Below are 14936 nucleotides of genomic sequence, written 5' to 3' on the forward strand. Positions count from 1 at the left end.
AAAAATTATATATTTATAATCAGTTGTTCATGGGGGCAGTGAAAAACGATGTATACTGTTTGCTTATTCGCTACATTACCCAATTTTTCGATTAAGCGTAGGGATTCCTACGTATAGTAATGCCGTTGTCATTTGACATGTGGTTTACAAGATTTAGCATGTGAATAAATATGTATAAGGTTGCTTGTAAAGATAGGCTTGTTGCCTTACGCCCTTAATCACTCAGCGCGACTCGTTTTCATCCACTGATGCCGCTGTATGTTTACTCAGTAAACTGCACTACAAGGCCGCGCGCTTTCAGTACATTTCCATGAAGTGAATTCTGTGCTTTTGTAAGACTCTGTATACTTAGGACATCGAGCAATCGTTTTACGACACGTCACCAATAATCAAACGTCCACACTTAGCGAATGCGACTATCTATTTAAAACAATATAGTTATATATATTTTATCTATATATTTATAGGACGGTCAATGCGCCAACCACAACATTTTAATTTGCGATTGTGATCCGGAAAAGTAATTATTAGGGCAAGTTTATGCAACTTTTTTTACAGCTTCCTAAATACTTAGAAGTATGTAGTATGGTGTTTTAAGCTGTTTGGAGATATTGCAACTTTTTTCCATTCTTTCATGCAAATTATTGAAACTTTTTCCGATTTTTCATGCAACTTCTTGCTACTGTTTTCGGATTTCTTCATGCAACTAACTTTTTACTGGAAATATTTGCAATATATCTGAATAGATCGCTTGATTATCTCACTGTCGTTTAAAGTTGAGGTACTTTCTGATTTGACGTACATTCAGGCTAGACTGCCGAAAATTATATTTTCACTGGGTCAATTTTTTCAGGCTATTGATGTTGTTGAAGTCGCCAACACTGAGTTTTGCTTCGGGTACGGATCGATTCGAGTATCTCATAACCTAATAATTCCAAGGAACTTGTCCATAAATGCAACTTCTTAGTGCAACTTTTGTAAAAACATAAATGAAAGTTTCCACGGGTTTGTCTGCAACAAAAACTTGCCCTAATAATTATAATCACTCATAAACCACACAGGACGGAACAATTTACTCTTATACCTGGAGATAAATACTTTGCAGCAGAGTCGATAGAATTTAACGTATATTCTTAAGATATATCATAATGCACTTGCACATTAACTTGTGTAACAATAGACAAAGAATTTTACATATGCTCTGTAGATTCAATGGAATGCATGAAACCCATAAGCCAGAAATTGAGATCGCACGGTGCGATCATTTATGTCGATAGTGCATCCATTTATTGTTGATCGGCTGTTTCTCTGGAATGCAGGCTCGATTCGTCAGTACATCGTGCAATCACGTCCCGTTGGTGTAAAGATCAAAAGAACGTAAATAAGTCGCGATGGTGCGATGGCAAAACTCGTATTGACTCTGTAACCAACATAGAAAGTCTTTGAAACGATTAGTTTGATTGCAAATGCACTAAAGTGTTCTATAAAAATTCCATTGGCAACATCTACTAATATATTCAACCCTTGAAAGGGGTGGCGAGATAGCGCAGTGGTATAATCCGCGGCTGCAACACCGAGGTCGGCTTCGGAATTCCCAATACCGAAGTGTTGGAGGTTTATCTTGGCTCCTCCTCGCCACCTGATCCGCGTAAGCTTGTCTTACAAAAAGCCAGAAGTGGGCCGTGGTATAAGTCGGCAGTTGTGGAATAAAAAATAACGAATATCGGCCTGGTGTAAATAACCATATTAGTCGACAAACACCATGAATACCTCAAAAACAAACAAACCCTTGAAAGGAGAAAGAAAGAAATTGCAAGTAGATTTATGCGATACTATCTGAACCACGCTATTCTGATGCTGTTCGCAGGATCACAGGATTTATTAGTTAAGTGAGATTTGAACTTCCCTTCCCTAAATCTATCTATGGGAGACCTAAACCCACTGCTCAAAAATGGTGACATAACACTAAAATTGGTAAAAGTACATCAGTTTATGTCAGGGCATTGCCGGTATCGTACTGGTACATACATTTTCCATGCTTTGATAATGTTTTGGTGTCAAAATGAGATATGCATAAATGAGAACTAGCGCAGGTCCGTGGAATTTTACGGTCGTGGTCTTACCGTAGTTCTGACCATAAGCGGCCGGAGATCTCTCAAATCCTTCACAGTCCGGAACACGTCGATTTTATTTTCCGATTTCAGTCGCTGGATGAGGTTGATAACCGCGCAAAACACGCCCGTGATACCGGACCCGTCACTGCGATCGAAAAAAAGTATAAGGGTCTACTTCGTTGCATTGAAAAGGAAGGGCAGTGTGGCGTTTTTATGTGGTATCTGGACTTATAAGACGGAAACATTTAATCGCCGATCCGACTATGCGTTGGTTATCGGCAGGGAATCGGTAAGGTGGTACCGTAAAATATATCGTAGTTCGCACCACGACATTTGTTCACGGGATAAATTGTACCCATATATGTCACGGTTACGATTCATATAAGTATGGAAAAGTTAGTAGACTTTTTTGTTTCTTTGCGAAAAATGGACATGGACACACGGTGAATGAACCAGCGGTCCTGCGCCCACCATCATTTCATACGCGAGTTGAATTTACGATACAGAAAACTTGATAAAATTTCGAAGGAGGATGCCTTTACCACGGTTGTATGCATATCTCTGTACAATAAGAACGAACATCGTTCCACAATAACGACACTTCGAAGAATATTTCGGCATTGACAATGCAGAACATTGGAAGCCACAAAACTGCCTATTTCGCTCCATGACGTCAATCGGTATAGTCGGTTTATTAGTGGTATTTCTTTGTATGGCGTCGTCCCTTTCACGATAGACGTGTCGCGATGAAAACTAACTTCTATGTGATGTAAAATGACATGATATAATATAGGGTAGCATACGATTAATACTGTTGGAAATGGCACATCAAGCGCTTGTCATCCTATACCTCTTGTGCATCAATACAAGGATTCCAAGTATATACTCCGATACTTCATTGGCCACCATGCAGTGTTGATGAATCGCATGCGCATAAATCTAACGAAGACTGATTTGTGATTGTTGGGTTGATGTTATTGTCATTTTAAAGCACAAAATAAAAACTACGAAAACTTTATTTATGTGTTCACGACGGACTCCAATGACCAAGACCTCGCTATAGTGGGGCAAACCCGTCTGCTATTCAACATGGGTGTATTTGTGTGGCTGATTCTGATGTTACGCGCCAGGTAGTACATATGTCTACTGCGCAGCCACATGCTATTTCAACCAGTGTCATTTAAACGCTAATTACAAGCCAAGTCCAAAGTCCAATTGTACACAAAAGGAGTCTTTAATGTCTGTTCTGCTACCTGCAGTGCACGAGGACTCTCGTTTTCGGCCCGTTGGCCGGGGCTGACTGCCGTTCCTGCTGGACATGCCTGTCCACGTGAGCGATCATCTCCAGTAGGATGGAATCGCAGTTTTCTGGAATGGGTCCGTCATCGAGCCAGCTGCCGTACTGTATATGCGTCACGGGTTTCGTGACCTGTTCGCAGTACAAATACACTTTACCAAGTTGACCAACAAGTTATGCAATTGCGGCTTGTATATCTTATTATATACACATGAAAACCTTAATCGGGAAAAGCACTCTGTCGGCTGTTATTCGTAAATTACCCGTAGCATCTTCAAGACATGCAAGATATATAGCCCCACAAGGCGCAGTTTAGACACAATTCCGGGGCTGCGATACAACGACTATATCGCACGGTGCTTTCATTAATTTCACTGATAGAAACGTGCGAATCGATCAATAAACTAGCTGAAACTTGACAAACAAAAAGAGGGCGCGAGCTGGCTTTACCAGTAAAAGTAGTCTGACACCATTTGTGTGCATGTCACGTTAAATAAACAACAAGGGCACTCCGAAAACGCATTAGTACTTCGTTACTGACGACTATTTATTCATTATTGCTGCCAACAAAATGAGCAATAGATGTTTCAAGTCTAGCGGTTGCCTAATCTTGTTTACTTATTTCTATGTAGTATACTACATCCTATTTACCTTCCCCCTGTCGGTCACTGTGATGCATAGCTTCGTTTCGGTGTAGCTCGTGTGGTCCTGAGTTTGTTCGAACTGAATCGTAATGTCCCCGATCTCCTTGCTGTCCTCAATCGGCCAATATTGCGGGCAGTATTCCTGAAATGTGTCCCCGGGATGTGCATGTTCAAATATTCACGTTTTGTATGACCACAAACAAAATATTGATAGTTCTACATAAAGCTAATTTCGTATTTTCTCGCCCATACTACCTATATCGTAGCTACCGACTTCACGAAATTGACATTTCCACTAACCCAACGTGTGTACTGTGTAGCTTTGCACTACATATTTCGATCCCGCGATACTACCAATAAAATTCCAAGGCTATCACCTTGAAAAAAAGCATCAAAACTATAATAATTCCCATTGGTCACATAACTATTAGCATACCTACCCCATCACCCGAAAAACGCGTGGCTGAATCACGCTGCAATTACATAAATTCTGGCGACCACTACGATGTACAATGTACATGTGTAGTGAAGATATTCGAGTGAAATATATGCACTTACCGTTAGCACCAACTTCCATACGCCTGAACTGAGCCGTAACGGAAGTACAGCCCGGTTAGATCAACGTGGCAATATTTATGGGGCGCGGGCGCACATAATGAGGTGCTCAATACAGAATGAAATTACGAATTTTTCGATTTCCACACACAAATAGACCAGAATTCCTTCAAAGCACCAAGTTTGACCACCAATATCAACATTCAACATACTTCACGACCTACCACACTATCTCGACCCCACATATCATGCCTGTCTATTAAAAACTAAGCTATGGCCTATCATGTTCATCAAGAGCATACATTTAACATACCATATCATCAACCAGTAAAGGTGTCAGCATCACAATGCACGTGACATTATTGTCGAGAACCATGCGCCAGAAATCTTCCTCCGAATTCGAGTACGGATTCTGCGTCGCTATCATTTCAAAAGATCCGTCATAGGTCTGAAAAAGTTCCAACACGCTTAAAAGTTGTCAAAGCAGTCAGCGTTGATACTTAATTAGAAGTAGACGAAACGTCATACATTTCTACTCGTGTTGCAAGTTACTGCAGTAAGAAATTGTTTTGCCTAAACTGTTGAGTGTCGAAAAGATAGCGTAATGATGGAGCGTCCGGCTTCTTGATCGTGGGTTTAATCCCCGGACAGGTCAGACCAAAGACCTGATCAGTAATGCCGGTATATATGGCTTGTTTGTTTGGTTGTTATTCATGGTGTTCGTGGATTACAGTGGTTATTTACATCAGCATGATTGTCTTTATTTGGATTCCGTATGTGCCGACTTGTAGCGCGGCCCAATTCTTAGCTTTTTAAAGACACCGCCTGCGCGGATCAGGTGGCGAGGAGGAGCCTAGATAAACTTCCAACACTTAGGTAGGAATTCTGGTGTCGACCTCGGACTCCATGGGCGTTGCAGCCGTGGATCATACCACTACGCTATCTCGGCTAATTAGTACTGGTATCTATGGCTTGGTGCCCAGCATTGCCGGGATAACATAGAGGGGTTGGGCAAGACTTAGAACGCCTTACAAGGCTATTTCCGCACCTTCCTTTGTCCAGCGGCATATGCATATCATGTGTTAATGGTAGGCATGTGGACACTGGACAGATCGTGTGTATGTTTATCATGAGTTGGTGCATATGCCGAAAAAACATCAAGGGCAAAGATATACAACGTCCTAGTAAAGTGGACGTAGTCATAAAAGATAAACACGTGAGTATAAGTACGAGTATAGCCAAGACCTATTTGAGTAAACTGAAAAATTATTAGGTTACTCGCCAACTTTTATCATTGAATAAAGTATATTCATATTGAAATAAACCCGAGTAATGTCGGCCGACACTAGTCATGGGTGATCGTCAGCAGCTATAACAGAGAGAATTGGAAAGAGCATTGTATTCAAGCGAAAATATTCGGGTTTATTTCAATATGAATATATTATTCAATTGTATATTGTAGTTCTGTGCCTCCAAGAAGCCCCTCTCATCATTCGTTGCCTAAAATGAAACTACGCGGGAACACGCGGAGATTTCTCACCGATATCGGCGACGCGTTCGCGTACGGCGGACGCATCTCGGCCGGCCTCATGCGGACGAAGATTTGACTGTGTTCATCTGCCAATCGCAAACGGTTACGGTTGAGTTAAGACGCGCTTCGGCGGCGTGTACACGCTCTTACAGGGAATGACTTTAGAATCGCGATTCTTTTCGGCGTTCTGCGGCAGCGAGCCGGATCCGAACCTGGAGTTTTGCGGGGGGACCAGGGAAAGCAGCTCGAATTCTTCGGCGAACACTCGTTTGTCAGTATCTCCCTCCCTGATTTGCGAGAAGAGAAATTTTATTAGAGGCGCTAAATTGATGATGTAAAGGTCTCTGCAGACAGGGCAACAGTGCGAGCAAGTCGAAATTATACATGTAAAATGTAAATACATGCGTGGGAAATAGATGTATTTACCGGACACCCAATGGGTCAAAACGAATCAAATACAGCCATCATTGATGAAAATACAGAAAAGTTGCGTTTCCACAACTGCCGTACGACATTCGCCTTTTGCATCAAGACAGCACGATGCTTTTTCTTGAGAAAAGTCAAGCACTTCCTATATGTTACCGAGTCAGCATTGACATTGCGTGCAGGACCTACTTTTCCGATTCCTTCATTCGCTCTTCAAACTCGGCGACGGTGTAATCGGTGGGCTTGAAATAATGATGCTCGAGAAGGAGTTTGTGAAGAAGTACGTACTGATCCTGCCAATCGAAACAAATCACCAAATAAAGTACCCAAATATTGCGGCAATCCCGTGGTTTCAATTATGAGACTCAACCTTCGTTGGCTAGGTGACGCATTTCTTTGTATATAGTTTCGAAAAATCGGAAAGCACGGAATTTGGCGTTCATTATCCCCAAGGTCAGGGGCGGCTGAATCGACAAGGGATAGGAGATATTTTCAACATTTATGAACGCAGCTGGGTGATGAAACTCACGTCCGCCAGGAACGTAAACAAATTTTACTCAACAAATATTAAAATAAGTCATATTACACAAGAACTGCGTCGCAAATTCGTGACAGGTTGACTCTAGCAGCAGACCAGTGTTTCTAAGCTCGAACGAAATATGCGAATAGGAAACAAAACGAAAGTATAAAAAGAATGAAGAAAAACTGAAACACAACAAACGGAATAATGAAAACCAAGAATATACTACTCAAGGAATCCGGTTTAGACACTATATGATGCTGTTCTGCTGGAAATCATTCATTTCGATGAGCTACTAACGTGCTAACAGCTATTAGGAGTAATTCTTACCAGCCCTTGAACCATGTCCGTCCTTTGCTGCCTCATATCAACGACAGTGTCGTAAACGTTCACTTTCTGCTCGGATTCCAATTGCTCTATCAGAATATCCAGCCCAATGAGCGTCCCGGTCCTTCCCACGCCAGCACTGGGGTACAATTATAGATATGTAGCCTACTTCATTCCTATAGTATATATTCAATGGAAATGCATTGGGTATAGCTTAAAATAGGCTATAGCACGATAGCAAAATGCTCCAAGATGTCTTGGATTTACCTGCAGTGAATGAGAATTGGAGAATCTGAATCTTTCGAACACGAGTCCAACATCTTTTCGTAAAGGCGGTATATAGACGATGTAGTCTTCGGCACTCCGTGATCAGGCCATTTTTTACATTGTAAATGCACTATGGTGCGAACCTGTTAAATTTTCCAAACTGATAAGTAACTTATAATGAAACCTGTGTGATCGAATAAGGCACTTACGCAAATTCGGTAATGCAACATGACATAGTATCTTCTTCATATGAGTGTGAGATATTGTGTTCTGCAGACTTATTTCTACGGTAGGACCTTCGCTTGACTATACAAACTTACGGGACGAGGGAGTTATTTATATAGATAGGCTATGTGCATTACTACACGCATTGTGTGATTGGCTGAAGATCAAACCAGGGGTAAAGCTGAACATAGCATTCATCAATCTCGGAACATCAACGCCAGCATATTTGTATTGTGAAATAAATCGGACTATGTCCCACTAATGTTATAGTTAATGTAACGCAGTTACCATGCAAGTTGGGAAAAGTGCCAATAACAAATCATTATGTCAGGTTCACAGCAGTAGATGGAAGGAAATATAAGATCACGTCCCGCACGTCACGCCGTAAATGCGACAAACGCGAAGCATTTTCGTGAAACCTCATAATATATTTTCTTCATTCGAGAAAATGGTGGAACTATACTCAATATTTTCTTGGAACAGTCACTGGTATGAGTGACATTTGCAATATGGAATTATTCACTCATGCTTGATCCGGAATTATTGGTACCGTGACACATATTCATTATTCACAGCGGGTAAATGATGGAATCACCTCTGCTATGTAATACCCAATACCATTAAATAAATCTCAATATCCGTGCCAGCCGATAGTATACCTCTTTATCATCATCTCCTTCGTCTGTTTCCTCATTTTCGAAGACCTCTTCCTCCTCGTAACGTATTTCTAGGCTTCGCAGCGTGTAATCGCCGTACGAGGACGCAGTTTTGAATTGAACAAATATTTTTCCGTATTGGTCGCCGCCGCTTTCCGGAAAGTACGGCTCGCATTTTACCTTGATGAAGACGGAGGAAAATCAGCCACGCAATTCCACAGACACCAACCGTAATACAGCACAACCAGAGATGGTCAAAGTGGCCAGCATAACACGGGAGGAAGTTAACAGAACAATGAAACAGCTTGGATATGAAAAAGAAGCCACCAACGGGAAAGGAAACTAAAATCTATACAAAGACGTAATCAGGAAAAAACACAGCAGAGAGATAAGCGAAATGGAAGGCCTTAACTGGAACAACATACACCACAATGCTCAAAACCAACGACAGACTCCGTGCAGCAGCACACCACTGATAACAGGGAGTGCGAACTATGTGGAAAGCATACAGAAACAAATCTCCACTTATTCATACAATGCGAAAAAACGGAAAGAGTGCTGAAAAGAACATTGGACGGATGGAGTAAGACCACCGGCAAAGGTGCATCGATAAAAGACTACCGAACAATAATCTAACCCGGCGCAAAACATGGCTGAAAACCAAGAGGCAGCTCTTGTCAAAACGTTCATACCCACAAACAGGCGGTATGGAGGGCCAGAAATAAGGCAAAATACGAAAGAACGAGAATTGAAGAAAATTGGATAACCAACTCAATAAGACAAAGGCTGAGCATGAGAAGAAAGCTCCAGGAGGAAGACGAGCTGGAAGATATCTTAGAAAACAGCCTAAAAGAGATATGAAATCATATACCCCTGCGATTCGGAACTAAAAATGAGAAAAGAGGAAAATAAAGAACCCGCGCAAGCCTAAACTCAACGCCGCGTACATAAAAAGTGGGAAGTAATCACAGAAGTTAAAGTGGTCAAGATAGCTACTTAAGTATACAAGTACAACTAACGCATCAAATTTCCAAGTATTTGTTACTTTTCAGAAGGTTTCAAAGGTAAGTGGTTTTTCGGCAATAAACTGTCAGGTAAAAGTGGAAATAGCCTGCATACATAACCTCTCGAGTAACTATAGTGCAAATGGGCATAGCTTGAGTCACCATAATACAAATGGGCAAAACCTACTTGAGTACTCCAAAAAGGTAGACTACCTTGTTGCTGACCACTGCAGAGTACAACGACATGGTATAGTGATAGTCAGTATCGTATATTGAAACACCTACCAGCGGGATCATATGCCAAAACGATATTACCTTTCCGTTCTCCCTAAAATCCGTAACCATAACAATAACTTCCACGCCATCCTCCCAAACCATCCTCCAAAAGTCATTCACAGTGGCAGGTTTTGGTCCCTGAGTGGCAATAAACTTCCGCTTTCTCGAATAACCCTAAGAATGAAAATAGTCATCGTTTTGCTAAACAGCATAGTAATGCAAGATAGCATTGAATCGGAAGCTGCCATTACACAGCGCATGCGCATAATGTTATTATATAAGTCGCGCATTGTTGATTGAAGATCGTCCATTTCCTTGTCGCTAGCTAATCAACCAACGTCATTTCAATCTACTCACATCAATATATGAAGCGTTGATGTAGTCGGAAAATGGATCGTCGTCAATTCGCTGCAAAACCACCCTTGATTTATCAGCTGGAATTAATACAGGACAAATTAATTTTAGTTTTATCAAGGTTATTCATCGGCAGTTACAGTTGCTACTGTTGAGAAATGTGACCCGAAAAATGTACGAGATGAATCTTGAAAGCGCGTGTGTGTGCCGATTCCTACATTCAACAAGTCCTAAGACATCTCGACGCTTGAAATTTGATATTACAAGGCAAATGAATGGTACAGCTTGCACTTCCGCTGTAGGCGTGCAGCACCGGCAGCAGACCGAGTATGTGAAGAATTATAGTTGTAACCAATTTCAGTCGCAGGCGCTAAATACTCGATTCGGAGTGTTGAAAGAATTACAATGAAAAAATATGAGGAATGATCACACGCAGGATATATTTTACAGAGTTAACTGAACGTTAATAGATCGCACTGAACTGTTGCCAATCTTTTATATTGGAACCTCACGAACTAAAATATCAGAAATTCCCACTCTTATCGTACCAGATTTGCGCTCTACTGGATTGTGATGTACTTCGTTTAATTCAACGCGCTGTATAGTGAGGATTAGCGTAAAATGTTCGGTTGTCTTTTCATGGTAACGTCACCACCCCCTCCACCTCTCACCCCCCGTTTTGTCACTATACGTAGTGCAAAATTCGAACTCATAATAATCGTATCCGCTTTGATACGATGTACAGCACGCAGTCGGTCATATCAATATTGAGTAATTCCAAACGTGACGCATCATCAGGACTTTCCGAAATTTGAATTTGTCACACCATCAGATCAGCGCGGGACTGACATTTGATGGATCTCGGCCAAACTTTGTCTGCTGTGTGACATTTGGTGATGCAGATTTTCTTCGTAGCTATTGCGGTAATATATTCGTTCGAGTGCGCCCAACGGCAGCTCAGGCGCTGTCTAATATTTGTTAGAATTGTTGACAAGAATTGACAAGAGTGTTTACTGTATAGTTACGAAATATATTTGTAGTCGAAGGATAGGAGAAAATCATGCTCACAATAAAGCTCTAATGTGATATTGCCGTGGGTTCGGTTAACGAGTTTGCTATTACAATTAAAGTTGGGCAAAAAATCGAATTATTTTCACGGACCCCTGAAAATGGCTCATGGCCCACAGGTTGGGAATCCCTGCTCTAACAATCGATTCTCACTACACGACTCGAATCATTACGATTGATTTTCAACTCGGATACGAGTACTCAACACTAACCACAGTGGTGGTGACAGTTACGTAAATACAGATCTATCCTCAAGGTAATTCATCGTAATGAAATTCTCACAAGTTACGATGTTTTTATATCTGTTCTTCTCTCGATTTTGCGGTAATTTTGCATATTCGCTCGACGGCGGGCGCTTGGATACATATGCAGTCAGGTCCTGTAATGTAATAAACCTTGGTAAAGATCTGATCGTACATACACTGGAACATCGATCTATTCAATGGCCATAACATCCAAAGGTGGTCAGCAAAAAAGTACTTCTTCTTGTTCGGAGTACGCAATAGGTTTTACCCAATTGCACTACCTACTCAAATAATTATGTTTTAGACTGCGTTGACTCAGACTTTAACAGTTTTAAGTGGAAATACTTGCTTATTACACTAACAATTTAGAAATTAGTTTTGGATTGTACTTACATCACCTTGATGTGTGAAATATTCCACAAACTGGACGAAATTACCCTTGCATCAAGGTTAATTGAATAAATTTTCGAATATTGCAGCTATTATTTGTAGTGTCATTGTTCCGTGGACATGTGAGCATGCTACACAATAGCATACGATACTTTAGCATTGCACAATTGGGGATGCCAAACGTGAGGATGTGGGTAAAATTTGGGGTTAGGGCCGGGCATGATTTAGATTGAGGATTGGGTTAGGATTATTTGGGGCTAGGATACAAAGAATTGTTGATTTCGGGGTTGGGGTAAGCCATGAGGTTGTTAAACCACATGCTAAAGTGTCACATGCTGATATGTCGTTTTCATTGTTACGCATGCTCAATGCTCATATGTCGGGCAAGTGTGTCATTATTCGTTTTGCGTTGGTCGTTAAAATGCATTTGACAATTTTTGAAGTGAAAACCTTCAATTAACTGTCGAAAGTACGGGACGATTGGAATAAAGCTCCATTTCAAAGTACTTACTTAAGTATATATCATACCTACATTTTCTACTTGATGTAGTTTTGACATGTCTCGTAAATAGGCTACTTGTACTTGTACGTTCGGAGAAATTTATGACGTTACTTCTTCTTGAGTACTAGCCCAATCTACATTTTACAATAGTTTACCGAAGTTTTATATGTCAAGTATTTGCATATTAAATTTCCCCCTCAGTGCCGAGAATATAGATTCGGAAAACACCCTGAATTGCTGGAATGTGCGTTACCTTCATTTCCTCGCGGAACAATCTGTCTTCGTCCGCGTGTTTCGTTGTGTAGACCTCTTTGAGATCCTCGATGGGAATCGACAAATCCGGTTTCTCTTCTTCGGGTTCGCACGTTTCTTCTGCATCGCTTTCGTCGCTGCTGGCTGCCTGCGGAATGTCGCTCACGGTCTCGGAGTCGACCTCGGTCCCTTCGTTGATGCTGTTCTCAAAGCTTTGGCAGGATGCCGAAGGTTGTATATCTGTAAAAGTAAACGAAAGCCCGGTGTCTTTACAGCGTTAAGACCAAGAAAGGTGGAATTCGTGATCATTGAGAGCACCTGTTTTACATTCTTATCAGTCAGACTTATGAAATACGTCCCGCCCACTAAAAGTGCGTGAGCACCAGAGGTATATCACTTTTGTGGTGCCATTAGTGCAGCACAGTAGCTCACCTCCGTTTGACTCGGCTGCCGCGTCGGATGTCACAACCGCATCTTCAGTCCGAGCATCGTATTTCTCGTCTTTGCTCCTATCCTTCTTTTTGCGGAATCGCCTAGTAATGCAAGGTATCGGATTGCAGATATTTTCTGCCTTTTCATGATCCAGTCAAGCCGCTATTGGCGGGGACAACACATTCGGCGGATAAACGAAATCGGTACCGATAGGAAAACTGTCGCTAATCGCTTATCAAATCACTAATCCTGCGACATAATTATGTTTTACTCACAGTCTTAAAATACCAAAATTTAGGAACTGTTCCCCACATTCAACGTCACAGCAAATCCGAAAATGACGCACTCTATTTTATTTAAACTTGATGTTTCCTGAGGTTTATTTCGAAGAGCGTATTCTCGATTAAGTGTTGTATGGCCCAGTACGGCCAGTAAGCATACCCGTTCTTTATTTCCACTTGCGTTACAAGTTAGAGCTTCCGATGATATATCATTATAGCCTACTACGAACGCTTGCAGACGCTATGCCATTTTAACCGGCAGCAGCAAACGCTAATTTCTATGTTTGAACCGGTGTAGTATAGGTTAAACGAGCTCCGGATGCAATGATAAGTCAATACCGGGCTTCGCGTTGGCCTAGTTTGTGCTGAACGAACACAGTCGCGTGGGCCTATAACCTTAGCACAGTAGCTGCGTTATACTAAGCATGCTACAGCATTTCCATGTGGTCACTAGTGCATAATTAAGTTTTATCTAACAGGTCCAATATCCATAGACACATAGAAACAGCTTACAAAGATTCTGTTATCTGCAACTAAACAGTGTAACAGCTCAAGCAGTTAGAAATGTCTACTTTACCAAAACTTGAACGTACTTTATTTTCGCCAGTTGCTTCAGCATCGCCGCATTGATATCGGAGATTGATATAATTCCTATATCCTAAATAAGCTATTAAAAATATAGCATTTTGATGACATTGACAGAGTACGGTAGTGCCACTCTAGTTTCGATTGGTGGCTGAGCTAATGATTGTGATCAGCGCAGCACTATTGTTGTTATCCTTGTGACGAAATTTGAGTACAATGATACCGAGCTAAGGCTATTCCATCAAGTTTCCTGGTGACAAACTGAAAGAAACTACAAATTATTGAAACCAACAATATAAGACGCTGATATGATGTATAAATTCGCGAGTCGCTAACCAAAATAGTCGTCGATGCGTGTTGCCACTACGATTTTGGACTGTATTGTATATGCTTCACCGTTCAAGAACAAATTAAGGCGTAATGCGTTTGCAGCAGGATATGGGGTAACTGATGATTGCAGACTGTAGAGTGTAGAGCAGTGGTTCTCAACCTTTTTGGCTTCGCGGACCCCTTTTGACCGCCACGGACCCTCGCGGACCCCCTCAAGTTTTAGTACCATTTTAGCTCTATTATGGTGCAACCTTCATCTGTCTTGTGCAAATTTGAACTGTAGGCTTGTGATAAACAGCAAAATATTGATTTTTCTTGAAGATAACATCATACTATTTATGTAGAAATTGGTGGACTTTTGTTATTTCAAAGCTAATTTTGCTGCTGTATTTCTTGAAGTACGTGGTCGTGTCTTGAAAATCCGCGTCTTCGTTTTGATATGAACGAGGAGTGCCGAAAACCATTTCCACAAAGGTAGATGGAAGCTAATGCAATATTAACGCATAACGCTTCCGATGATACTTTTGGTGTGATCGCAACATATATGGCACCGCAATGAAGAAACACATATTTTATGAACATATCACGTCCAGCATCTAGCGCAGGGACGGGCAACATACGGACCGCTGGCCGGATTCGGCCTGCAACGACATTT

General features: G+C 41.4%; 1 protein-coding gene across 1 annotated transcript; it reads right to left on the reverse strand.

Annotated features, from left to right (window-relative positions):
- Nucleotides 1-1110: 1110 nt before the first annotated feature.
- On the reverse strand, nucleotides 1111-14333 carry LOC145453922 (receptor-type tyrosine-protein phosphatase alpha-like). The gene is made up of 17 exons (XM_080331887.1): nucleotides 13960-14333; nucleotides 13086-13186; nucleotides 12655-12893; nucleotides 11547-11643; nucleotides 10200-10276; nucleotides 9882-10016; nucleotides 8566-8742; nucleotides 7682-7824; nucleotides 7418-7553; nucleotides 6757-6860; nucleotides 6292-6428; nucleotides 6151-6227; nucleotides 4924-5058; nucleotides 4063-4197; nucleotides 3368-3543; nucleotides 2124-2259; nucleotides 1111-1420 (listed from the first exon to the last, which is right to left on the reverse strand). The coding sequence occupies exons 1-17, from the start codon at nucleotides 13983-13985 to the stop codon at nucleotides 1346-1348; spliced, it is 2106 nt and encodes a 701-aa protein (XP_080188013.1). The 5' UTR covers nucleotides 13986-14333; the 3' UTR covers nucleotides 1111-1345.
- Nucleotides 14334-14936: the final 603 nt, after the last annotated feature.

This window comes from Botryllus schlosseri, chromosome 13 (assembly GCF_051294905.1).
Source record: "Botryllus schlosseri isolate E-star chromosome 13, Bs_hap1, whole genome shotgun sequence".
NCBI classification, from domain to species: Eukaryota; Metazoa; Chordata; class Ascidiacea; order Stolidobranchia; family Styelidae; genus Botryllus; species Botryllus schlosseri.

Coding starts and splice junctions, on each gene's coding strand:
- LOC145453922 (XM_080331887.1), bottom strand. CDS start 13,985: ATGCTGAAGCAACTGGCGAAAATAAA. Junction 6,861..7,417: donor CGGACATGGTTCAAGGGCTG/GTAAGAATTACT, acceptor TTCGATTGGCAG/GATCAGTACGTACTTCTTCA. Junction 2,260..3,367: donor AGAGTCCTCGTGCACTGCAG/GTAGCAGAACAG, acceptor TTTCGATCGCAG/TGACGGGTCCGGTATCACGG.